Source organism: Dermatophagoides pteronyssinus, unplaced genomic scaffold (genome assembly GCF_027571235.1).
Source record: "Dermatophagoides pteronyssinus isolate colony J.1.1.1.1 unplaced genomic scaffold, Derpt_VIB-CSIC_2022.12 sq0005, whole genome shotgun sequence".
Taxonomy (NCBI): Eukaryota; Metazoa; Arthropoda; class Arachnida; order Sarcoptiformes; family Pyroglyphidae; genus Dermatophagoides; species Dermatophagoides pteronyssinus.
In genome coordinates, this window is record NW_027461529.1 from 2,725,479 (window position 1) to 2,751,528 (window position 26,050).

General features: G+C 27.1%; 2 protein-coding genes across 2 annotated transcripts; both read right to left on the reverse strand.

Annotated features, from left to right (window-relative positions):
* Pmvk (Phosphomevalonate kinase) lies at positions 1 to 648 on the reverse strand. Its single transcript, XM_075819876.1, has one exon. It carries the CDS (start codon positions 646 to 648, stop codon positions 1 to 3), a length of 648 nt encoding a protein of 215 aa, XP_075675991.1.
* LOC113794678 (uncharacterized) lies at positions 556 to 25,643 on the reverse strand. Its single transcript, XM_075819861.1, has 8 exons — positions 25,053 to 25,643; positions 4,709 to 5,194; positions 2,067 to 4,601; positions 1,764 to 1,984; positions 1,597 to 1,698; positions 1,430 to 1,532; positions 1,223 to 1,369; positions 556 to 1,140 (listed from the first exon to the last, which is right to left on the reverse strand). The coding sequence occupies exons 2-8, from the start codon at positions 5,141 to 5,143 to the stop codon at positions 1,003 to 1,005; spliced, it is 3,681 nt and encodes a 1,226-aa protein (XP_075675976.1). The 5' UTR covers positions 5,144 to 5,194; positions 25,053 to 25,643; the 3' UTR covers positions 556 to 1,002.
* Between the last annotated feature and the right edge of the window lie 407 nt (positions 25,644 to 26,050).

Sequence of the window (26,050 nt, forward strand, 5' to 3'; positions counted from 1 at the left end):
TTATAAAATATTATCAATTTCGGATAAAATTGGTAATAATTTTTCAATCAATTCATCTTTTGTACCATTATTTTGTATAAAATAATTCCAATCAGTAAAATTATCAAGACCACATTCAGTTGTTTGATCATCAATACCATTGGTAAATTTCCAACCACGATTTTTTCTTACTTGATCATTTGATTCAATACGTATTAATAATTTTTTACAATTTTCTAAATTAATTTCATTGTTTGAATCAAAATATTCTAGATCAGTTTTACGTCTTGCATCATTTAATATCCAAATTGGTTTTTCATGGCCATTATTTTTTCGATAAGAATCTAATATTGTTAAACGAAGAAAATAATTTGAATCCTGTTTTCGTATTGATTCACTCCATTCAACCATTTGTTTACGAAATGATTCTTTATATTCGGATGATGTTAATAATTCTTCAAAATTTAAATTATTACATTTTGCATATTCTTGTTTAATTGGTGCCGATATACGAAATGAAAGAATTTTTCCGGGATATTTTTCCATTAATAATTGTTCAAGAAAATCTTTACCAGATTTTCTTTTACCACTTAATATTAGTAAAAGTTTTGGTTTCATTAATTTTTGAATCGAATCAATTGATTCTTGACGTTTGGTTTCCAATGACATTTTCGTTTTGTTTCAATCACTTGACGACGATGATAACGAGTAAATTTGTAGACAACGATGCACTGAATGAACGAAAAATACCTGAGAAAAGAAACTTTAAAGCATTAAATTTCAACCGCATCTGATTGATGACAACATACCTATGTTACCTGAAAAAAAAAAATCGAAAAATCTTAACCGAATAATTTTTCGCTGAGCGAACCTGTTTTTTCGATAACGTACTTTATGGACAGGTTTTCAAGAATTTTAAAAATTTTATTTAAAAAAAAAAACAAGAATTATTTTCATTACAAATTTTTTTTTCTGAAAAAATAATGAGCAACAAAAGCAAAAGAAAGAATTTCCAAAAAAAATTCAGGATTCTGTTGTCGATGCTGTATCACAAATTCTTGACAACAGAATTTCCGAATATAATTGATTTAAACGTCCTTTAACATGATAACGGATTTTTGTTGTTGTTGTTGTTCCATCCGTTAATTTTTCTTTAATTATCTGTTGTTTTTTTTTGTTGTAAAAAATACACAGAATTACAAATTAATTAAGAATCCGCTAATTAGCTGATTTTAAACCTTACCTGATGAAAATGACATGCACATTTCCCAGGGTAAAAATCTTTATACAAAGCAATTGTTTTATTAAATGTATCGATTATTTCAAAATTTAAACGTTTTGCTTCATCAATCAATAATTGATTTTGTTGTGCTAATTTTTTCTGTTCATTCTAATTAATTACAAAAAAATTAATTACAAAATTTGTAAATTGAAAGTAATGATTATTTACCAAAGACATATAATGTACACCGATAACCGATTGATGAAATCCCGAACCAAGTGTTTTAACAAACAACCGTATTCGATCGTCCGTTTCGTTTGTAAATCCAAATCTTTGTTTGTAAATTTTGTTAGTAAAAATTTCGTTTACAAACAACAGAAAAAAATACAACTTACGATCGTAATTCTTGTCGTGCAAGATGAAGATGTTGTCGAGATAACCATTGTACACCACCAATAATGATGATATTTTTTTTATTTGATTTTTTATCAAAAATTCTTCAATTGGAAAAAAACAAGCAAAAAATTGTTTGATTTGATTTGTTTTGCTGAAAAAAACTTACGTTTCTTTAATTGAATCATGAAAAACTTGTACAAATGATGGACGTTGATCCTGTGATAGCCAAAATTTTGGATAATAAACAAAATTTATCATTGTATTCAATTCCATTAGTAAATATGTTTTATGATCATGTATTTTATCTGCTTCGGTTAATGTACGATTTAAACGTTCCATTATATAATGCATTATACCACGATTTGTTGAATCGCCAATCAGCAGAATCTATTTTTTTTTGAAAAATATCAAAAATCGATCAATAATCAATCAATCAATCAAAAATCAAATTGAAGGAAAAGAAATTTACATTTTTATTTGATAAACATTTACGTAAATATTCCGATTCAATTGGTATTGGATATTGACATCTATATGGTAACCATTGTAATTTTGACCAAATACATCGGTCTAATCGTTGACAATCTACGCATGGTAATAACCATCGTCCATTTTCTGCACCATTTTTACATGGAATTTCTTGCTTCAAATGATCAAAACAATCATCGATTGATGAACAGGTAAAATTTGGTTGTTGTTCATCGATTGATTGCCAACCACATGATTCATTGGGGTATATTTGTAAATCACAATCTTGTTTCATGGAGCATATTTGATAGTTTTTATTGATTAATGATTGATTTTTGTTGTTGTTGTTGTTGTTATCAAGTTGTTGTTGTTGTTGTTCAGGTTGTTGTTGTTGTTGATCAAAAATTGATTGTCTTTCAATAATAATTGTATAAATAGCAATAACCATATCCATATCGGATAATTTCCGATTAATCAATATTAATTTTATTGAATTCAATCCTATGCCAATTGAAAAATTTAAACGTCCTGATTGTATTTGATCATTCAAATGATGATGATTATTATTATCATCTAATTTGATCCATGTATCACAATGTTCAACTTTAGTTTCTAATTCTATAAATAAATTTTTATATAATAATTTTTGATTTAAACGATAATTTCTATGTAATGATTGAAATTTTGGTTGAATTTCTAAACCAGGTGGATGAATAATGTTTAAATATTTTAATTTGGATAGATTATATGGATTTTTTGTACATTCGATTGAATTTCGATCTTGATTTTGACGATTATCATTGATTGTTGTCCAATTTAAATTGGTTAAATCATGATTCGGATCAAAATAATGTTGTTGATCATCTAAAGGCAACGATGGCATTGAAGATTGATTATCATCAAATTCTGGTGATAATAATGCTTCAAATATTGGATGCAAACGTTCTGTTTGATAAACAAAATGTTTTTGTTTATTATCATTATCAGTTTGACTTTGTTGTTGTTGTTGATTATCATCCAATTCAAGTAAAATTTGTTCAAACAAGTTCCTTATATTCGATAATTCGTTTTTCATTGTCATTGTTGCTGATGGTTGATGTATTGATGGCGGATAAACTGGTTGAAAATTTGTCGATATCAAATGATTCATTTGTTTCCAAGTATCGATTAAATAATCGAAATCTTTTTGATTTAAACAAATATTTTTTGATATATGACAATTTAGGCCAACAATACCTAGATGATTATCATCATCATCTGCATCATTATTTTCATCATCGATAAGTTTGTAAATTTTTTCAATAAATTTATCAAATTTACTTTTATCATTTGAAGAAATTCTTGATGATTCAGATAATAAACGATATGTATCGATTTGTAATTGATTCGTTAATGTTTTTGTTAATTTATCATCTTGTTGTTCTTGATTTCGAAGTTGATCGATTGATAAAATATCAACAATAAATGATTGATATTGATCAGAATTACGTAAAACAATATCAAATGCTAACCATTGAAATGATTTTATTTTCATTGATGATGACGATGATATTGATGGCGGATAGATGGCACCGCTTGTATCAGAATTTATTTGTTGTTGTAAATGTAATAAATGATCATTTACTTCTAATAATAATAATGTATATAATATTGATTGATTAATACTTTGTTTAGCTTTTTCCAATTCTTTCGAACCATATTTATGTAGAAAATATTGCCAAAAATTTTCCATACTATCCAATGGAATATCATTGTTGTTATCTGGTGAATGATACTGGCGATATGGCAATATCAATCCCGATCGATATTGATAAACACGTAATGGATTTATGGATGTTAACAATAAAAATATTCGTAATCGAATCGGTTGATTTTGATATTGTAAAATTTGTTGTATTAAATGTTGTCGTATTAATATTGGACCAATTATGGTTGATGTCGATGATGATGATAATGATAATGATTGTTGTCGTAATGCTAAACGATTTAATTGTATTAATTTTGATCGATCTTTTAATGAAAATATTTGTAATGGTTCATTAATTTGTTGATTATAATTATAATTATAATATTGTAATGTCCAATTTGTTTGAAAACCTAATACATCTGAAACATCTAAAAATTTTTGTAAATTTTTCGGTAATATAAAACAAATTGGTAATAATTGTTGTTGTTGTCGTTGTAATTTTTTTACTAAATCAAATAATTTACATTGTAAATAATTGGACATTTTTATTAAAAGGGTTAATTGTTTAAAATTTTGGCTATATATTTGATTATTATCATTATCATTATCATTGTTGATTGTCATTGTTGTTGTTGTTGTTGTAATTAACTCTTGATTATCATCATCAATTATAATAATATCACATTTATTTAAATTTATAAGGGTTTTATTTAAATTAATCCATTGTTGAAATTTTATTGTTGTTGTTGTTGTTGATTGTTCAATATTAAAATGATATAATGATGATGATGATGGTAAATAGATTCGCTGTTGTTGTTCATTACATTCAAACATTTTTAATTTTTTTATCTTAATAATTTAATAAAATGAGAAAATTACAAAATAAAAAATTACAAAATAACCAATTACAAATTACAAATTACAAAATTACAAATTATAAATTTAAATATTTATACCTTGTTTATCATTGCATCAAAATATTTTCTTATAAATTTTGAACGTTTTTTTGTTGAATAAGGTGATTGTTTTTCATCATTATCATCAATATCTGAATGAAAATTTGATTGATTTGATTGTTGTATCGGTTCAATATCGATTGAATTTGGACGAAACCATTGCCACCATGGATCATCTTTTTGTCCAGGTTGTCCAGATTGTTGTTCAACAACCTGATCATCCTGAAAAACCATAAACGAACGATCATTTTCGGCTGTTCGATGAATTCTTGTTGTTGTTGTTGATGATGAAAAACCATTTTGTATTCGTAAAATATTAATAAAATAAATACTTAAAAATAATAAACCAATAGTTATAGCTAATAATAATGTAAATAAATTTCTTAATAATAACCAATGATGTTTTAATAGGGATATTATTAATTTTTGTTTCATTTTTTTGTTAACCCTTTGATTTCCATTCAATCAATCAAATATGTTCTGCTGCTATATGGTGAGAAATGAGAAAAATAAGAAAAGGCAAAATGAATTTTAAATGAATTTTTTTTCCAATAAACAAAGCGAAAACGAAAACCAGAATTCTGGTTAACTGAATTCTGAATTACAAAACCAAGAATCTATTGGAAGAAATTGACAATTTGACACACAAAACAAAATGAAATTCAAGTTTTACGATTTTCGGTTGCTAAAAGAATGAAAAATGTAAATTTTTCCTTCTTTTTTCGGGTTTTTCCAAACAAAATAATTTCCACCAAGGTGAACACACACACACAACCCTCATTGATTCAATGAAAAAATTTTAAAATTCATTTAAAATTTCAAACCAAACCAAAACCGAATAAAAAAGTTTGAATCGGCTTATCGGCTTCTTTCTTTTTATTATTCTTTCCAATGAAAAGAATGTTTGAAGAAAGAAAAAGCTGAAGAGAAAAGAATGGTTGAAAAGAAATTTGCATATTATGATTCTATTGAGTAACACACACACACACACTGACAAAGTGATTGATTGAATCAAATCAAATCAAAGTCGATTTTGATAGTGTTTTTTTCAATCAAAAAAAAAAACAAAAATCCACAAATAACGTACAATCCAACAAACAAAAAAACTGATTGATTCATCAATCAATCAAACAAACTTTTCAGATTGATTTTTCCTTTTCTTATGAAAAACTCGACCAAAACGAAAAAAATCCATTTACATTTATATTAACAGAATTTATCATTAATAATGATGATAATTTTATTCCATTATCATTATTATTATCATTATTTAGTTATATTCTTTGTTTTTTATCTGGATTCTAGAATTACAAACAAACAAATTACATTTTAATTAACTAATTAAATATTCATTCATTTCATTTCATTCAACAACTTTCATAGATGTTAATTCTGTTTATGCAGATGTTTTTCTGTTTTTTCTGTTTTTTGTTTTCTGGTTCTTTCGAATTACCAGATGTGAAATCTCTCGATATTCGAGGGAGAGATTTCCGAATCTAAACGCAGCCACTATTTTGATTCATTCGATAAGTTGGCCGGTCAAAATAGATAAAAAAAGTTTCTGGTATTTTTTTTTCCTAGCAAGTTTCTCCAGAAAAAAACACATTTCAAATTATGAATATGAATGCAGAGAGGGAGAGAAACCAAAAGAGAATCCCAAGTGGTTTTGAGGATTCTCCCATATAACCAAATAGAAAAACTGTTTATTTATTTAGTTAGTTAGTTAGTTTCTCTGTCTGTGTGTGTGTGTGTGTGTGTATTTAGATTTATTTGTTTATGCAAAACATGCATACAAACATACATAGATTGAGTGAGTAGAAATAGAAATATCCATTTCTTTTTTTTTTTTTTTTTTTTTGATCAAAAGATGATGATGATGGTAAATAATTTGTTACTTTTTTTCCTGGTTTCTTGTCTGTCTTTTTTTTTCTGGTTTTTGGTTTTTTTGGCTTTTTGGTTTTTTGGCTTTTTTTTTTTGTTTGCTCAAATCAATATCAAATGATGATGATGATGATGATCAAAACCAGAATATCAAAAACCAGAAAATCATGAATAAATCCAGAATTTTTTTTGGCTAGAATTTATAATGAATATTGTTGTTGCATTCAAAATATTCAGTTTGGGGTTTTGGTTTGGTTTTGTGGTCATTTCGTTTTTTTTCATGTTGAAACAAAGTGAGTGGGAGAATGAGAGAGAGAGAAACACTGATTCTCTAATCCAATCTATTTTTTGCTTATGTTTTCTTTATGTTTTTTTTTGCTTGGGTTTATTGGATTAAATTCTGTTAATAAATCTTTTGTCATCGATATATAATATTGGCTTATTTTTTGACATTTTTTCTTGCTTGCGATTAATCTTGAATGTACCAAGCGACTAATACTATCGTTTAAAATCTTTTTTTTTCTTCGTTTCGTTTCTTACAATAAATCTATACCCGAAAAACGAAATGAAAAGAATTAAGAATTCTACACATGCTATATGTGTTCGTTTTCGTTTGTTTATATTTCTTAGTTAGTTAGTTAGCTGATTGAATTGTTGATGATGGTGATATAGGGATTTCTTTTCGTTTCTATTTTTTCTGATGACGCCAATAATAATGATGATCAGAATCACAGAATTTCAGAATCACAAAATGATGGATATCAGAATTTATTTATTTATTTTTTCGAATACATGCTGGGCGCCAGAATATTCTTCAGTTATGGGATATTCATATGTTTGCGTGCATGGGTGAGAGAGAGAGAGTGGGAGAGAGAGAGAGGGAAAATCGATAGATTTGATTTGAAACAAAATTTCAAATCAGATTTTAATCAATATAAACCAACCAAATGAGAATAGTGATTGAATCTTTGATTATAATCATTCAGAAAAAAATAAAATATCGATTGTCATTATCGATAATATCGATTGTCATCAATAATATCGATAGTTAATTAATATTAATATATATATTACGTGTGTTTCATTTAGTTTAGTTTTCAATCATTTCCATTTCCAATTTCTTTGAAAACAGAAAATGATCAAATTCAATCAGTTTTTGATCGAAAAAATAATGATCGAATATAATCGATTGATTGATTAATAATAATGATTATTTGATTGAATCAAAATTTGGTTTTTCTTTCTTCTTAAGATTTGATTCCAAAATTTGATTTGACTAACTAAGTGTTAAAAAAACATTTTTATGATTATGGATCACGATATTATCATCATCATTGTTAATAATGTAAATTGTATCAACGAAAAAATGTCAAAATGTTTATCATCATCTTGGGACCAATATAATTATGGTGGAAATATTCTGTATTCTGTATTCTTTTTGATTCTGTATTTTGAAATGTATTTTTCACTTAAAATTTTCTATTTTTTTTCCCAAAATGATGAAATGAATAGAAATTGAATTGGAAAACGAAAGCAAAAAACATTTTTTTCTCTGCTAATGTCTATCATCGTCGTGATGATCATAGATGATGATAATGGTTACCTCTTGTTCCAGAATTCCCTCCCCAACCAAAAAACATAATGTTACGAAATACATTAACACTTTACTACACTTTTTTTTCGACTATTTCTACATTTTCTACTGTTTTCTACAGTCATAAGATGTTTGAATGAATGAATGAATTTTGGCTGTAAAAGTAAAATGTTTCTCGTCGTCGTCGTTATCTGTGTCTGTTTCGGTGTCTGGGTGATGTTTTTTCATTTTATTTTTTTCTGTATTTTTTTCTGGTTGTAAGTGGATAATATTAGGTTTTTTTTTGTCATAAATTGAATAACCGAATGAATGGATGGGGGAAGGAGAAAAAATGGGCAATTTTTTGAGAAACTTTCTCGCAAACATCTTTTCGTTACTTAATTTTTTTTTCTCGTTCGTTCGTTCGTTCGTCTGGTAATGAAATTTGAAAATCCGAAAATTTATTTCATTTTTCAATTTATTTATCTCGGTTAAAGTTGAAAAGAAACTAAAGAAAGATTCACCATTATTGTCATCGTCATCATTATTATTATGGTGAAAATTAGATTTACCTGCATTTATGATTACTATTTTCGTAAAGTGTATTTCTATGTTGTTGTTATCTTGGTCTTGTCATCATCATCGTTGTTGATGGAAAAATTGTCGAAGAAGAAAAAAACAATTTTGGAAAATTGAAAAACAGAAAAAAATTTCAATTTGTTTTCAAATTGTGGCTAATGACAAAAAATTGACAAAAACTTTAATCAAATTAAAATGATTCTTTTCATTTTTTTTTTTTTGAAGTGATATACGATAGTTTGGTCGGTTTGTTTGTTGTTGTTGTCAACTTCAACAACAACAACAACAAACCGGAAATCCAAAAACAACAACAACAACAATTGAAACCGGATAAACCTAACCTTCAACCACTTTAAACTTGTCAATCAATTTTTTTTTCATTACCACTACCACCACTACCACCACCGCCACTACTGCCACTGCCAATTTTGAAAAATGATTTGAAAATTCAATTTTTTTTTCTTTTCTTTTCTTCAATTTTGTTTGATTGATTGATTGATTGATCTAATTTCTTTTCATTTGCTACTTTCTTCATCATCAACATCATAATCATTTGTTCTGGTGAATTTCTCCGTAAACAACACATTCTGGTTTCATTCTATAGAATCTTATTCTCGTGAGAATTTTTTTTTCTTCCATCATCATCATCATCATCATCATCAATATGTTTGTCTCCAATAATTCTTCTTCACATTTTTTTCATTTCATTTCGATTCAATAATCATTCTAAATGATACTTTCTCTCGCTCTCGGAGGGAGAGAGAGGGAGAGATTCTGAATGATTCTATTTGGCTTTTTTGCTGTTGATGATCATCATGATGATAAAACACAATAGGAATACATACAAAAGAAATGAAGAAACTTTTCGAAAACTTTTTTTACATTTTTTTTCAAGTAAAAAAAAAGTTTATTTTCCATTATTCGTTGTCTCTCTCTCTCTCTCTCGTTTGAAAATGACACACAGAACGACAGAAACAAACAGAAATGGATCCATTTCTTTTTTCTTTTTGGTTGGTTGGTTTGTTTGAATTTCCAAACCCTATGTTGTTGAAATAGGAAAACTTTTCCATAATGTAAAAAAATGGAAATTGAATAATAATTTTATTGAGGTTTCATTTGAAACCAAATATTTTAATTTCGTAAAAATTTTTTGTTTCGGTTTTGTTCTCTGTGTATTTTTTTGATCAAATATTTGAATTTGAAAAGACAAACACAGCAAAACATAGCAAACAAACATGGAGAAAACATGTGTTTTTCAAAAAAAAAAAAAAAGGAAAAGAAAGAAAAAGTTTTATTCATTTGGGCAATGATATTGTCATCATTTTCATTTAAATTTCCATTATTCTCTCTCTGTTTGTTTCTGGCAATGTTTACAATGTGCAAACGCACACACAGAGAGAGAATTTGAAGAACAAAAAAAAAGAATTCATCAAACAAACAGCAAAAAAAAGTATCAAAATAATTTTTTCTATTTCAACAATATCGATGATTATTGATTTTTTTCTTTCTTTGATGATGATTAAATATTAGTGAATGTAATATTAGAGCTATTAATGTGGAAATAGTAAAATCATTTCATTCAAATGGCTTAATTGACTTGTTTTCAATATTCGCCCAAATTCTATATTCACATATCGATTATTTGATGTTAATATAACAACAACAACAACAAAAGACAACAACAACAAAAACTATTTCCGTAATGATGATGATGATAATCAACAACAACAACAAAAAGGGCGCCTAAATCAATTAAATGTAATGAGTGTGTGTGTGTTTGTTTGAAAGAAAGAGATTGCTCAATACAAATAATAATAATAAAAAAAAGTACTGATCATCTTGATGATGATGATGATGATGATTATGTCGAAATAGTCGAAAAGGACTACTATTTATTTATTATATAATAATAATGACAAAATAACAGCAACAACAAAAAACTATTTTGACAATTTTTTCAACTATTTCTACTCAAGTGTGGTACCAACAACAACAACAACAACAAAAAAATTACCATACTTAAAATCATCATCATCATCATTATCATCACACAAAAAAAAACTTAATTTAAAAAAATGACAATCAAAAAAAAACGAGAGAGAAAATCCTATTCATAATCACATACCGTTAAAAACAAAAAAAAGGGTTAAAATTTATTTTGTTTTGTTTTGTAATTCTGTTATTTTTTTTATATCAAGTGAACATGTTTTGTTGTTTTACTATTTTAATATTCCTTATGGCGGCTATTACTACTCAAACTACTTTTGTTATTATTATTACTTCAATTCTACTTTAATGATAATGATGATGATGATGATAATACAGCCAAGCTAATGTTGTTGTTGTTGTTGTGAATGCAGATTACATAATGCTTTTTGTTGTTGTTGTTGTTCATTTGAAAACAACAACAACAACAAACAAACAAACAATGGAATTTTGTGAAAAAAGAGAAACATAATGATAATAACAATAATGTTGTCCATTTATTTTGTTTAAAACAAAAAAACGAAAAAAAAACGAAACAATTCAAATGAATTATTGTCATTGTCAACATCGTTATCGTTTTGTTTTGTTTTGTTTTGTTTGTTTCAGATGCATTTTGTTTGTTCGTTGTTTGTATGAATGTCAATGTTTAATTCAATCAAATTCAATTTTCACTTTTCAAATTCAATTTTCCAAAAAAAAGTCCATGTTTTTCATGTTTTTGTTTTTTTTTTGATTTTCAAGAATCAAAAATTAATTATTTGACCAATTCCAAAATCGATAAATCGATTTATTTTTGGATCAAATAATGAACTTTGATTCGAAGAGAGAAAACTTGCAAACGAACGAAAATATAAAACAAAAAAATCAATTAACCAAATGGATTAAATAATGACACAAACAACAACAATGGTGGTTGTGTGGAAATAGACAGACAAAAACAAAAATCAAAGAATTTTTTGCATTTTGATCCCATTATAATAATTACCTTACTTGTTGTTGTTGTTTTGCATAATAATAAAAAAAAACAAAGAACAAAGCAGAATCCATCAACTTGGCCAGTTTAGCCATTTGTAAATGTGACAACCAGAAAAACAAAAACAAAAAAAAACACTCATTCAAATCATAAATGGATTGATCTTTGATCCAAACCAAAAAAACTTCAGAATTCTTCTTTTTCGTTGTCGGAGTTTTGATTTTCGAATCATAAATCTAAAAACTGACTGATGGTGCACCAGAAAGAATGAAATGAAATAATCAGAAAAAACACAGAGGAAAAACCAGGAGGACATTCATCTGATATTTTTTGATATGAAAATTATCATTATCATTATTATGATGATCAGAAAAACAGAAACAAAAAACGTGAATTAATATTTGACACGCAAACCACGAAAAACGAAAAATGAAAATACTAAATCGTTATCAATAAAACTATGTTTTTTTTCAATGTTTTCGTTTTGTTCTGTCGTTTTGTTTTGTCTTATTGAGGGTTAAAACAAAAACAGAATGAATGAATTGAAACTTTTTCATTATTTTCGTTTAATTCGGGGAAAAAAATCGATTTTTTTTTTTGGTTACAAATTCTTCCCTGTTTTACAATCAAGGGTTAACAATATTTTTTTTGACCATTTTTTGATGATGATGGTGGACAATATATTTTTGGGGAAATTTCCCTTGTTCACTCTTCGTTGATTAATTCTTTTTCGGTTTTATGAATGTATGAAGAAATTTCCCGGGAAAAAAACAACTGAATTTTTTTTTTGTTATCATTTTGTTTTTTTTTTAATATTCACCTAATAAATTATTCAGAAGATGAACTCGATTGACTTGTTTCGCAATTTTGTTCAGTTTTTCGCTCTCTCAATCTCACTTCAAGTGTATGGCGACAATATGTAAGTGTGTGTTAGTTGGATAATAATAATTTTCACCAAAAAAAAGAGAGTGAAAAAGAGAAATCTTTTCGGTAAAACAGAAACCAAGAGAGAGAGAGAGAGAGAGAGAGAGAGAGAGAGAGAGAGAGAGAGAGAGAGAGAGAAACGGAAAGTTTCCCGGAAACAAAAGTTGATCCTTGATATTGAATTGAATTGAAAAAAAAAATTTTTTTTCAATAAAATTAAAATTAAGATAAATTGCAATTTTACAAACGGAAAAATCCTAAGTGAAATTTTTTTTTTATCATTTTAGGTTTCTCTGGGTTCATTTTTTTAATCAAGACAAATTATCTTATCTATGCAAATGGGAAAAAAAACAGAAAAATTAACAGAAATTTCCAGGAAAAGAAGAAAACGTTGAACCTTTCAACCCTTTAACCCACACACACACACACACACACCCACAGACAAATGAAGATGTTCAGAAATTAGCAAAAAATATGCCTTCAAGGTGAAAATAGGAAAGAAAATGAAGAAAAAAAATGTTTTTTTTTTTGATGCATATCATTATTATCATTATTCATGAAATTTTCTTATTCCAAAAAAGAAAATGATGTTTTCTATTTAACCCTTCACAAACACAGACAGAATTTTTTTCCCCCATTTTTTTCTTGCTGTCAAAATAAGAATAGCTTATCATATGGTTAGTTTCTTTTTGGTCTCCCCCCATCATTTATGCTGGCGGCCAAAAAAAAAATGTTTTTTTTTTGATTCTGACAACAACAACAACTATAATAACCTGATAAAGTAGAAATAGAAACAAAAAACGAAATGCCTTTTTTGGCCTTTTTTTCGTTTCTGGAAACAAATTAAAATTAATGTCAGAATTTTTTTTTTTGTTCACCTACTTTACTTTTCCATTTTCCTATTTTTACTTTTTCCTATTTTCAATGTTTGAAGCATCGTTCATTTTACCTCCTTCACATCTTTTTTCTTTTTTTTTTTTTGTTTGATATTTATTATCCGCATCCTTCTCTGTTGTATCATTCTGGGTTTATTTATTTATTGCTTGCTATCTATTTATCTGTCTGTGATGTGTGGTGTGGTGTGTATGCCAAAAGAATTTCTATTTTTTACCAAAAAAAGAGAAACATCCAAAAACATCGAAAGTCATAGACAAAAAAAAAGATATATAAAGAAAACAAATCCCCAAATGAATCGGTTAAAAGTCATAGGCATTCTGACACACACAAAAAAAACTGATCATCATCACTGAAAGAAAATAACCCAGAATAACACTGATAGAATAAAACACGTTTTAGTCACAAAAAAATGATATGATATGATGCACTATATCCACACATTTTGACATCAAAAAAATCTCTCATTTTCATTCATGATCATAATATTCATATGGTAACAAAGATTCTTTGCTTATTTTGCTTAACAGAAAAAGCAAATGTGTTTCAGCAGCAGCAGAAGATATATGCAATGAATAATTGAAACATCTTTGGTTGGTTTTTTTTCCAGTGTTTTTGTCCTGTTTTTTCGGTTACAGAACAAACAAACAAACAGTGGAACGCAGGAAAAAAAATCAAGAAAATGAATTAATTTCTGCATTGTGGAATTGCTGTTGTTGTTGCTTTTGTTATGATTTTGGTTTTTTTTGAAAAATTGATATACAAAAAACAAACAAACAAACAAACAGAAAATCTCCTTCTTGGCATTTTTTCGTTTGTTTGAATATTTTTTTGCACTCAAAAAACAAAGTGTGTTAAGAATTTGTGTGTGTAGCAAGTGAGTGGAAAAGCTTGAAAAAAAATTTGAATTTTAAATTTTTTGTTTTTCAAAACAAAAAAAAACTTTGACACAAAAATCTTCATTCACACTCTACATCCGCTTTTTTTGGTTTGATGTTTTTTCAAAAAAAGCAAAATTTTTTATTCATTTAAGAAAGGAAAACTTTTTCTTCTTTGGCACTTCATGTGTATAAGTGATAATTTTTTCCGGAAACTTATGTTTCCGGGAAAATTTCTTTCCCTGTCAGAAAAAAAAACAAAAGGATTAAAAAACAAGGGAAAATTTTTTTTTTCTAATTTATATGCTAATTAATTATTAATTATCATTATTGTTGTTGGTGGTGTCAAAAAAAAACACCCAAATGATGATAATGGTGATAACGAAGAAGAAGAAAAATCGATATTCTTCTGTATTCTTTTGTTTTGTTTCATATGTTTTCCTTTGCTTGTTTTTATGCAAGAAAAAAAAGAATCGGTGACGAAAAGAAATGTTACAAAAGTTTTCCCGGAAAGTTTTTCTCTTTCTCTTCTTCGATTCAATGATCAAATTTCAACAACAACATCAACAACAACAAACGATATAAGGTAAAATGCTTTAGTGAATGAATGAATGAATGGAGAAAAACCGTAAATAATTTAATAACAAACATCAATGAAACGAAAGAAAAAAAGCTATTTAAACATGATCAACCTAAATACAGATAGATATCTTAACAGAGAGAAAATCTAATAATGAAAATCTTTCATTCATTCATTCATTCATTGATGATGATGATCAAATTAATAATATAAATCAAACCAAAATCAAAACAAACGATCAATGAATGAATGAAAAATTAGATGATTCAGATTAAATGATGCAGAAGAATGAAATTTATTGTAAAATTTTTCTTGTTGTTGTTGTTGTTTTTTATTGTTGTTGTTGTTTTTTATTGTTGTTGTTGTTGCTGTTTGTTGTTGTTGTTTTGATCATCATTTTCAATTTTTTTTTTTTTTTTTTTTTTGGTTCATGGATCACAGGAACCAGGAGAGAGCAAGAAACTAAAACTTTTTTAAAAATTGAATTAATTTTTGATCTTTCTTGATTCCTGATCTTTATTTTTATTTTTTTTTAATGTCAAAAATCAATCGAGTAGAAATCATATTAACCATCATTGGAAGTCGGAAAAAAAGATTCAGAAAACTTTTGAAAAAACTTTTCAAAAATCTGAAAACAACAGAATGCAACAGTTTTTTCTTCGGTTGGTTTCAACATTGTTGTTTTTTCAACAAAAAAAAACTCGAAAAAACGAAAATCCAATTCAGGGCCCCATGGAATAATCAAACGAGAGAAAAAAACAAATTGATTCTACTCCCACACACCAACCAATACACCAACCAACCAATGCCAATCATGAAACGAATGGGTAATAAAATGAATTTAATGAAAAAACTAGGAAGGGGGAGGGAGGGAGTAATAAAAAAACAAGAGAGAAGAGGGGGTGAAACGAAAGAGAAACAAACAAACAAACAAACATTATTTTTTTCGAAATGAAAATGAAAATTGAATTGATTGTTGCACAACAACAACAACTACTAATAACGAAAACGAAAAACAAAAAAAAACTAACTAAGGACAAATAAAGCCATCATCATCATCATCATCAGGACAGTACTACCACCATGACGACCATCATCATTGATGATGATGATCATCATCATTTGTCTGATATTGTCCATTGGGGATTCATCAGAAAAAAACATGAACAACATTGGAATCACCATTGGAAAATGACTTTTTTTTCCAATGTGTGTTTTTTTCGTGTTGCCCAATGTTTTCAAACAAACATTAATATTATATATATAGAGAGAGAGAGAGAGAGAGAGAGAGAGAAGCGAAATGAAAAGGAAAGAATATATTCTTTTTCACTACAGAAGAATCTACAGAATCTATTTGCTGGTTGTTTTTTTTGAAAAGGATGGATTCTTCGTTTTTTTGTCCGTTTCGTATATTCAATTCATTTTGTTTTTTTTTTTTTTTTGTTTCATTAGTTGAAACTAAGAGAAAACTTTTTTTGTGTGTGGGGGGAAGAGAAATTTTCCAGCAAAATATTCTGCTGGGTTTGATTTTGGCTATACAGTGTTTGACAATGTAAAAAACCATTGAAGAAAATTAAACACAACAGACCAAACAAGTAGAAAATGAAAATGAAAATGAATTTTCATTTGTTTTTTTTCTAATCAAACAAACAAACTAACTAACAAACTAACTAACTAACTAAAAGAAAAAACAAAGGAAAAAGATTCTTCTCTTCATAATGAATTGAAATGACAATAACGAGAAGAAAGAAGATTCTTGAAAGATGTTTATGGAGCAAAAAAAAAAATAAACATACGAAACAAAAAAAAATACTGGACGACTACCATCATCCAGCAAAGAATAACAGAAAGAAAAAAACATTGACAAACAAACAAACAAACCAAAAAATAAAACCAGACAAACAAAAAGCAAAAAAGGAATCCAATTTGTTCATTTAGTTTGTTCTTCGTTTTCTTGATCAAAAACAAAAAACATTTGTTTATTATGTATGTTTGTTTGGCTTTGGCTATATGTTTGTTTCAGTGTTTGTTTGTTTGTTTGGTTAGTTCGTTAGTTGTTCGTTTGTTCATTTTGTTTCATTTTCGATTCCGATTTTTATTAGCATTTTTCGTTGTTTCCATCCGTATTCATGATGATGATCTAGTCTGATGTTTTTCGGTTCGGTTTTTGTTTGTTTGATCTGTAATGAACTAAACTGAACCAAAAAGAAAAGGAAAAAACAAATAAAAGTAACAAAAACAAAAAAGACATCATCATGATTTCCTCTCTTTCTCTCATTTTATGTTTATACGATGACAAACAAACAAACAACTTTCAAAGTATAAACAAACGAAAAAACTTATTAATCAAAAAAAAAAAAAAGGTTGTCCAGTTTTGCATTTGTCCAGTTTTTCTTACAAACTTTTTGTTCCTATTTCCACCCAAATCATCCATTATATATAATACAATTTCTTTTTGAAATGATTATCGATCAAATATTATATAAACTATAAATGATCAATCAATTTGATTTGATTTTGGGTTTATAATCTTATTTAGATGCTCAACAACAACCAAACAACAACAACAATCGAAAAACAAAATAAAAGATCACATTATCTGATCAATATGATCATTATTCTCAAATCTTAATCGAATCATATCGAATCTATCCAATAAAAAAGATTAAGTTGATTTGATAATGAAAGCGAAACGAAACAAAACAAGCAAAGAATCGAGAATCGAGAAAAACGAGAGAAATTCTTTGATTGAGCATTGAAAAGTTAATTGAGCAAAAATCAAATCAACAACAACAAAAACATTATGATTAAAACATTTGATCCAAACAAAAAAAAACTAAATAAATTGGATCAATTTTCCCTAAAAAAACCATTTAACTTAACTTTAACCATCACCATCAAGCAAGCCAAACCAAAACAAGACAAGTAAGTACAAAAGTTTGAAAATCTCATCCATTTATTTAATCAACAACAACAATCATCAAACCAGACCAAACCAAACCAACCAAAAACAAAAATATTAAGTCATTTTTGTTGTTGTTGTTGTTGTTGTTGTTTGGATGAGATCAAGTTGGATTAAATGAAAAAAGAAAAAAGTTGATAATGTTGAAACGATGAAAAGTGATGTGATTGTTGTTGTTGTTGTTGAAAAGTTTTTTTTGCTTTTGGACAACAACAACAACAACAAAAACATGAATGATGATGATGATAATGCAACCAACCATGGTAATCAAATGGATTTTGGAAAATGATACCCTCCAAAAAGAAAATTTCCTGGAAAAAAATTTCCCGGGAATTTTTTTCAAAAAAAAAAATTATATTACCGGGTATCCTCAATTCATAATTGAGATTTTTTTAAATTAAATTAAAATTTTATTTAAAAAATTTTTAATTTTACTAATTTTTCAATTACAGCTACCACAGAATAACTACAACAGCAACTATACTATGGCTACTACTGCTACTACTACTACAAACAGAATCTGTGGTCAGAAAATTCTGATTATGATTCTATGATGGCTTACCAACCAACCAACCAACCAACCGACCAAATACACCCACTTGAATCCACCCAACACACACACACGGTTTTGGTTTTAATTTGGTTCATCGAACCGTATATGAAAGAATAGAGAGAGAGAGAGAGAGAGAGAGAGAGTAGGCAACGAAAAAAAAACAAGAAAAAAATCATCTGAATGAATGAACAGAATCGAGAGAATCACCAAAAATGCAAATGAAAATGAAAATGAAATACTGCAAGAGAATCGATGACAATAATCATGATGATGATTATTGTCATAGCAATAATTATCATCACGAAATGAATGAATTAATTTCGTTTTTTTTTCTTTTTGTTTTTTTGGCTGGCTGGCTATTTCTACATATATAGGTCAAAGATATATATAGCAATGATGACGATGACGAAGACATTTGAATTTTATTATGGCAGGTTTGGTTGGATGGATATAATATTCTTCTTTTTCTTGTTTTTGATTTTCCTATTTTAACTGTGTTACAAAAAAAAAATTTTTTTTTTCATTTTGAAACGACATCAGTTTCGTTCGTCTATCAGTCGACTATATCGACTTGGATGGTTGTTGGTTTGAATATCAATTTCTTGTTCTTCAATTCTCTCTCTAGTTCTATCAATTTTCATTGTTATTAACCATGGTGATTATTTCTATAATATGGTTTTTTGTTTTCTGGCTTCTTTCTATAGTCTAGTAGTGAAACAAACCAGAGAAACAAAAAACCTTTCGAAACAAACCGAGAAATGCATATATTATAATAATAATTAACATCGATCATTGTCACTTGTTTTCCTAATCATTTTTTTCACATTCTCACTTATAAACATTAACACATACACACTCACAAAGGGAGAACTTCATCTTCCTTTTCATTTGTAATGTGACAAATTTTATTTCTTTCTTTCATTTTGTTACTTTTCTAATACATGTTTTGTTCCTAAAATCACTACCATAAATTAAGAGGAAAAAAAAATTTTTTTTTTTTGGAAAAATTAAAAGGAAAAGGGAAATTACGGGAAATTTCCCAAACAAATTAATGACGATTATGATTGATTCTGATGTGATGCGGTAGTGGTTTTTTGGTAAATAAAAATTTGTTTAATGATTTTTTTTTTTTTTTTTGAGGCAACAACAATTTTCAAGTGTTGTTCATTAACAATCAGAAAAAAAAATTACTTTTAGAAGAAATTTTTCGTGAAAAGAAGAAAAATTTTCCTGGGAATAAATGATGGATCGATTCGATAGGAAAAAATATTCGTGTTTTGTTTTGTTTTGTTTGGTTGTTATGGATTGATTGTGGGTGGATTAAAATAGAAAATGAATCACGTAAAAATTCGATTTCGATCAATTTCATGAACCGATTGAGTAGAAATAGGCGAATATATTTTATTTTTCCATCATTTTTCCAATCAAATCGATAATGAAAAATTCTTTTTTTTTATTAATTTTTGTTACAAATTTTTTTCTGAAAACATCATCAATTGAACTGGACAATGACAATAATCATCATCATCAACAAAATGGACATTTTCCAATTCTTTTTGTCCGAAATTGACAATTTTGTTTTGAAAAAAAAAATCAAATTCAAGTTTTTGATTATCATCATCAATGATGATGATCATTGTTGAAATCGATACTATCGATATTTGTTGTTGTTGTACAATGAATTGCATAAAAAATAAATGGATGCTATTTTTTCTTTTGTGGACAAAAAAGCATCCAATTCAAAAAGTTTTTTTTTTATTTTATTTCACAAGTTTTTTTTCTAGTTGTTGTTGTTGTAGATAACATCATATCTTATCTGGAAAAAAATAAACGAAAGAAAGAAGCCAATGAAGAAGATTGAATTGAAGAATTTTTTTTCACCCGAATTACAGAATTGCATAACAGAGAAAAAGAGATTGGGAGAATTGGATGGACACGCGATTTTATCGCTTTTTGGCTGTTCGTTTTATCTTTTTTTTTGATTTCGGTGCTTGAAAAAAGAATTCTCAATTTTCCTAAATTCAAAATGAATTGAAATTGAATGGAAAAAAAATTCACAGATTTAATTCACTGAGAGAATATTCTCTTGATAAAGAATTTTTTCGGTTTTACGGTTTTTCATTCTTTTCACTGCTTTCAGCGGGCGGTAAAAGAATATATATTCTATCCATGAATAAAACTAAATTCCGGAAAGTTTTTTTTCGCATTCGCTTCTTCAAAAAAAAGGATTTCTGTTTGTCAATTGAATGAATGAATTTTTTTTTTTTTTTTTTTTTTTGAATAAATCAACAACAACAACAACTTTTATGATAATTTTTTTGTTTGTTTGTTCGGATGATGTTGGTGATGATGACAAAGTTACGTAATTGAGAGAGAGAGAGGAACTTAATCCTTAAGTTGAGATTCATTTTTCTGGAGAGGAAGAGAGAGAGAGATATGCGAATGAAACTTATCTTTCCGGAATATATTTTACGGAATTTAATGATTATGATGATGATGATGATGATCATGATCATGATCATCGTAAATCTTATATCGTAGAGTGTGTGTGGGAGAGGGAGAGAGAGAGAAAATGAAATGAAAAAGAAAACTTTTTTGTTGTTGTTGTTGGTTGTAAATAATAATGATAGTTATTTTTGAAAACGTTACATAGTGTGTGTGTGTGAGATTATAGGATTTATAAATATAAAAAAAATCGATAAAAGGATCTAGGTTTTTTTTTTGTTTTGTTTATAAAAAAAGTAATAATTTTAAATTAAATTAATAAATTTTTTTTTTATAAATAATGTTAATTATATAATATCCCTTCTCTCTCTCTCTCTCTCTCTCTCTATGGCTTCCGAAAGCCATCATTTCATTTCATTTCAAGAGAATCGAAATGGAAATCTTTTTTAAATCTTTTTTTTTTCTGTTTCGAATGGAAAATCATCATCATCATCATTATTAACAATATGGATTAAAATATTGTTGTTGTTGTTGAAATGAAATGGAAAAAAAATTCCTACAATTGTTTCAACAACAACAACAACAACAGCGAAGAATTGTATAATTTATATTGGTCATCATTAGTAATTCAAAACACATACATAGAGATTGAATAATAAGAAAAAAGAAAAAAAAAGTAGCAGAAAATGTCATTTGGATGTATCGAAAAACAATAATAATAATGATGATAATAATCGACAATTCGTGCATTTCAAAGTGAAAAGAAAAAAATTCTTCAAAGATTTTTATTTTCTTACTTTCTTTCTGTTAAAATCATTGTGAAATTCTTTTTGTTTTTTTGTTTCTTTGTTCTTGTAAATAGTAAATCAAGTTCAAAACAGAAAAAGATTATTTTTGAATTCAGTTCGGTTTTTCTCTCTCTCTCCCTGTGGATATTTTTGGATCATCAAACAATGAAAATAATAATAATTTTTCTTCTTTTACGAATATTATCGTGCTTAGAATCTATTTAGTTGATTTGCTTGGTGGTGGTGGTGGTGGTGTATTCATTGCCAACCAAACAAACAAACTAGAAAAGGCGAAAAGCGAGAAGAAGGGAAACAAGCCAGAAACTTTTAAATCCAATTTAATTCGGTTACATTAATTTCATTTCATTTCATTTAATTTTCGAATATAATGTGTGAAACTTTTGTCTCTTTCTGTCTTGTCTTGTTTTCTTGTTGTTGTTTTGTTTCATTTACAATCAATTGATTTTGGTTCTGGATCTGGATTTTTTTTTTTTGGTCAAATTGAAATTGAAAAGTAAAAATTTTTTAAAATTCTGAATTTGTTTTTTTATTTCGGGGGGGGGGTTTCAATCAATCAATAATTTTTTTTCAGTTTTTTAACCCCCGGTAAAAAAAACCATGTCTAATCCATGTTGTCATCCATTTTTTTTGAAAAAAAACTTTTATCTAAGAATTTTTCATTTGCTTTTCTTTCTTCTGGCAAAGAAAGAAAAAAAATAACGGTCGAATAAATTTATTTATTTCCCGATTGATTTCGACAGGCAAACAAGCAAGCAAGCAAAAGACGAGAAAAAAACGAGAAAAGAAAAAAACTTTTCTTTTTTCTAAGGATTCCTTTGAGACTGAACAAGAAGAAAATATTCAATGGAAAATTGAAAATGAACAAAAAAAAAATTGTAAATGAAAATGATGACATTCGTTTTTTTTGATCCTTTTTTACTCTACTTTTTTCCTCTCAACATTCATTCATCAAAGATCACATGATTCCGGAATTTCTTAATGTCGGTTGGTTGTCAAAAAATTCCAAAATGATGATGATGGTGGTGGAAAGGAAAGCAGCAGCAGTTAATTATCCAATACAAGTGAAATTTTTTTTTCAACAAACAAATTTTATTCATTCAATCAGAAATTTTTTTTGTTCATGTTGATAATTATTCATTTTTTTCTCATTGAATTTTACATCTTCTTCGTTTTTTGTTTCGACTATTTTAACATTATGGTTACCATCATCATCATTGTGTGTGATGTGTGCGGTATATTAAATAAAATGATGAAGATATTAACAAAATACCAAAAGAATGATGCTTTTAATTTAGCTGGTTTTTTTTTGTTAGTATGATTATGATGATGATTGTTAAAATTCTTTGAACCGCAAATAAAAACCCAGAATGAACGAAGCAAACAAGCGAAAGAGAGAGAGAGAGAGAGAGAGACGAAGATGGAAGAAGAAGAATGATGTTATCCAGAATGTAATTAGCCGTAAATATTAGATAGATAGATAGATGAATGGATGGATCATCATCATGAAAGATATTTTTTTTTTTGGTTGGTTGAAATGGTTTTTTCATTTTTTTTGGTGTGTTCCAATTTTTCTATTTCATCAAACGATACACTGGATTCATGGCTTTTCCATTGACAATGATGATGCTGTTGTTGCTGCTGGTGCTGATGATGATGATGTTGGTGATGATAATGTTTAACCATCATCATCATCATCATAATGATGATTATTATTATTATCAATTTCGATGACAATGTTGTTGTTTGGTTGTTGTTGATGTTGTTGTTGCTTGGTTGATGATGATAATGATAAAATATATAACAATATGGTAAGGATTTCAAGGATATGATCCATTTATTTCATTTTGTTGTTGTTGTTGTTTCCTGTGGTTTTTTTTTTTTTGATTGTTATCCACTGACATTAACAACAACAACAACAACAACAATACCGACAACAACAACAACTTGGCTCTTGAGATTTTTTTTCATATCACCCACTCTCGATTCAAAAAAAAAAAAAAAACAATATGATTATCATCATCATTCATTCATTCATTCAAGCAAAACGAATAATGTCTATATGGTTTTTTTATATGTTTTTTTTTCAATGTTGTTGTTGTTGTTGTTGTTTTTGTTTCATAAAAAACAACAACAACAACAACATTGGTTTTTTTATGGACAAACATAATTATGTAATATTTATATAATAATAATAATAACAACAACAACAACAGAACGACAACAACAAGCAAAAAACAACAACAACAAACATGGACCATGTTTGATGATGATGTTCAAAACTAAAGCAATTTTTCATCATTCATTCATTTCAGGTTTTTTTTTTGGTTTGTCCATTTATATTCGATGTATAATAATATCTTTATTTTTTTTCTATTTTCACCAAAAAAAAAACAACCAAATATGTTAATATAGAACCAACAAAAAAAAAGAAGAAGGTTAATTACAAATAACAACAGCAGCTGCTGATGAAATTGATACAATTTATTGTAGCAAACAAACGAAAAATGAATTTTTTTTTATTTAAAAAAAAGGCTACACCCGTATTCATTATCATCATTTTTTTTTTTTTTTTTTTTTTTTTTGATAATCCACTAAGCTAATAACTTTTATTTTTAGATTTTGTGTTGTTCTGTTCTGTTCTGTTTGTTTGTTGTTTTTCAGGTGTCCAGATTGAAATTCTGGACCAGAATCAAAATAACATTTTTTTTATATATAAATAACGAACAAACAAAAACCTACGCACCAAAACATGAACAAATGATTTTTTTTTTTTTTGAAGAAACCTTATAAATAAATAAAACAATGTAAAAATAGACAGACAACCAAAAAAAAAAAAACAAAGATAAAAACATGGATTATTTCCGTTAAAAAGCAAACTTTGATACAAAACAAAAATGAAAGATATACCTTAGATACACAAACACACAAACACAACAAACAACAAGAAAGATTAACATTGACATTCAGATATCAATGATTATTATCATTTGTTTGTGTAAAAATAGTCTTTTGAACAAAACAAAACAAAACAAACTGACCAAAAAAAAAACCAATCAGTTTCTTAAATTTCATATTTTTCATATTTTCATTTGGAAATTTTCTTCTTTTCCATATTAATTATTGATTAGTGGAAGGAAGAAATTTTTGTTGTTGTTGTTTTTGGTTTCGATAAAATCGATATTATTATTATTATCGATAGTATCGTTTTCGAATCGAATAAAAAAATCGATAAAGTTAATAATCATTATCGAAATTGTAACGATAAGTAAGAAAAAAGAAAAAAAATTGAGTCAATTTGGAAACTTACCTTTTGGATTTTTCTCGTGTTTGATTCTTATCAGATTAAAATTTTTGAAATGCAAACAAAAAAACACAAAAACAAATTCAAAAATGATGAGCAAGATGAGGATGATTTTAATTTGAATTGTAGCGAAAAAAAATGTAGCAAAATCAAAAAAAAAGTAGCAAAAAAAAATTTTGCAACATTTATTTTTTTCACAATGAATGATTATCATAATTCATTCATTCATCATCTAATCAAATTGAATAATCATCATTTTGAGGTTTTTTTTTCTTCTTTTGGTTTCGGTTTCGGTTATTTCGACTGTTATCGTTGGTTGTCAATTGACAAATGATAAAAATAATAATCCCAAAGGCACTTGTGGGTCTTTCCTCAAGTTTTTTTTTGCTTGTTCAAATTCTGTTTTGGTTTCTTCAACTGAAACAACTGTGAACTAACCAACCAACAGACCGATCAACCAACCAGAAAAATTTTCATTGAGTAGGAGTATTATTATTGAACCAACAGACCAAAAGATATATCAACCAGAAAAAGCAAAGGAACGAACGAATGTTCAAAAAAAAAAAAATATTCCGGTTTCATCAGGTTCATATACGATATGAATACCAAGAATAGAATTCCAAGAAACACAAGCAGACAGAAATGAATATAGAATAATGAAAAAAAAAAAGAAAATGCGCATGCGTGATAATAAACATTCTGTTATTTTGGGCAAAAAAAAAATTCTGTTATTTTTCTGATTTCTGATTTGTTGAAAATAAACAAAACAAACGAAAAAACATTTTGAAAATCCAAAAAAGAAACCATATGGATAAAGAATATTCCATGTGGATTGATGTTTTGGTATTAATTTGAAGTGAAATGTATGAAAAGACATGTGTTTACGTTTCGTTTTTAAATGTGATTGATTGATTGATTGATGCTGTTGATTGATGTTGTTTGATTGTATCCATTTGTAATTATTTGGATACAAATATCCAGATGTTTTTTTTTGAAAAAGAATT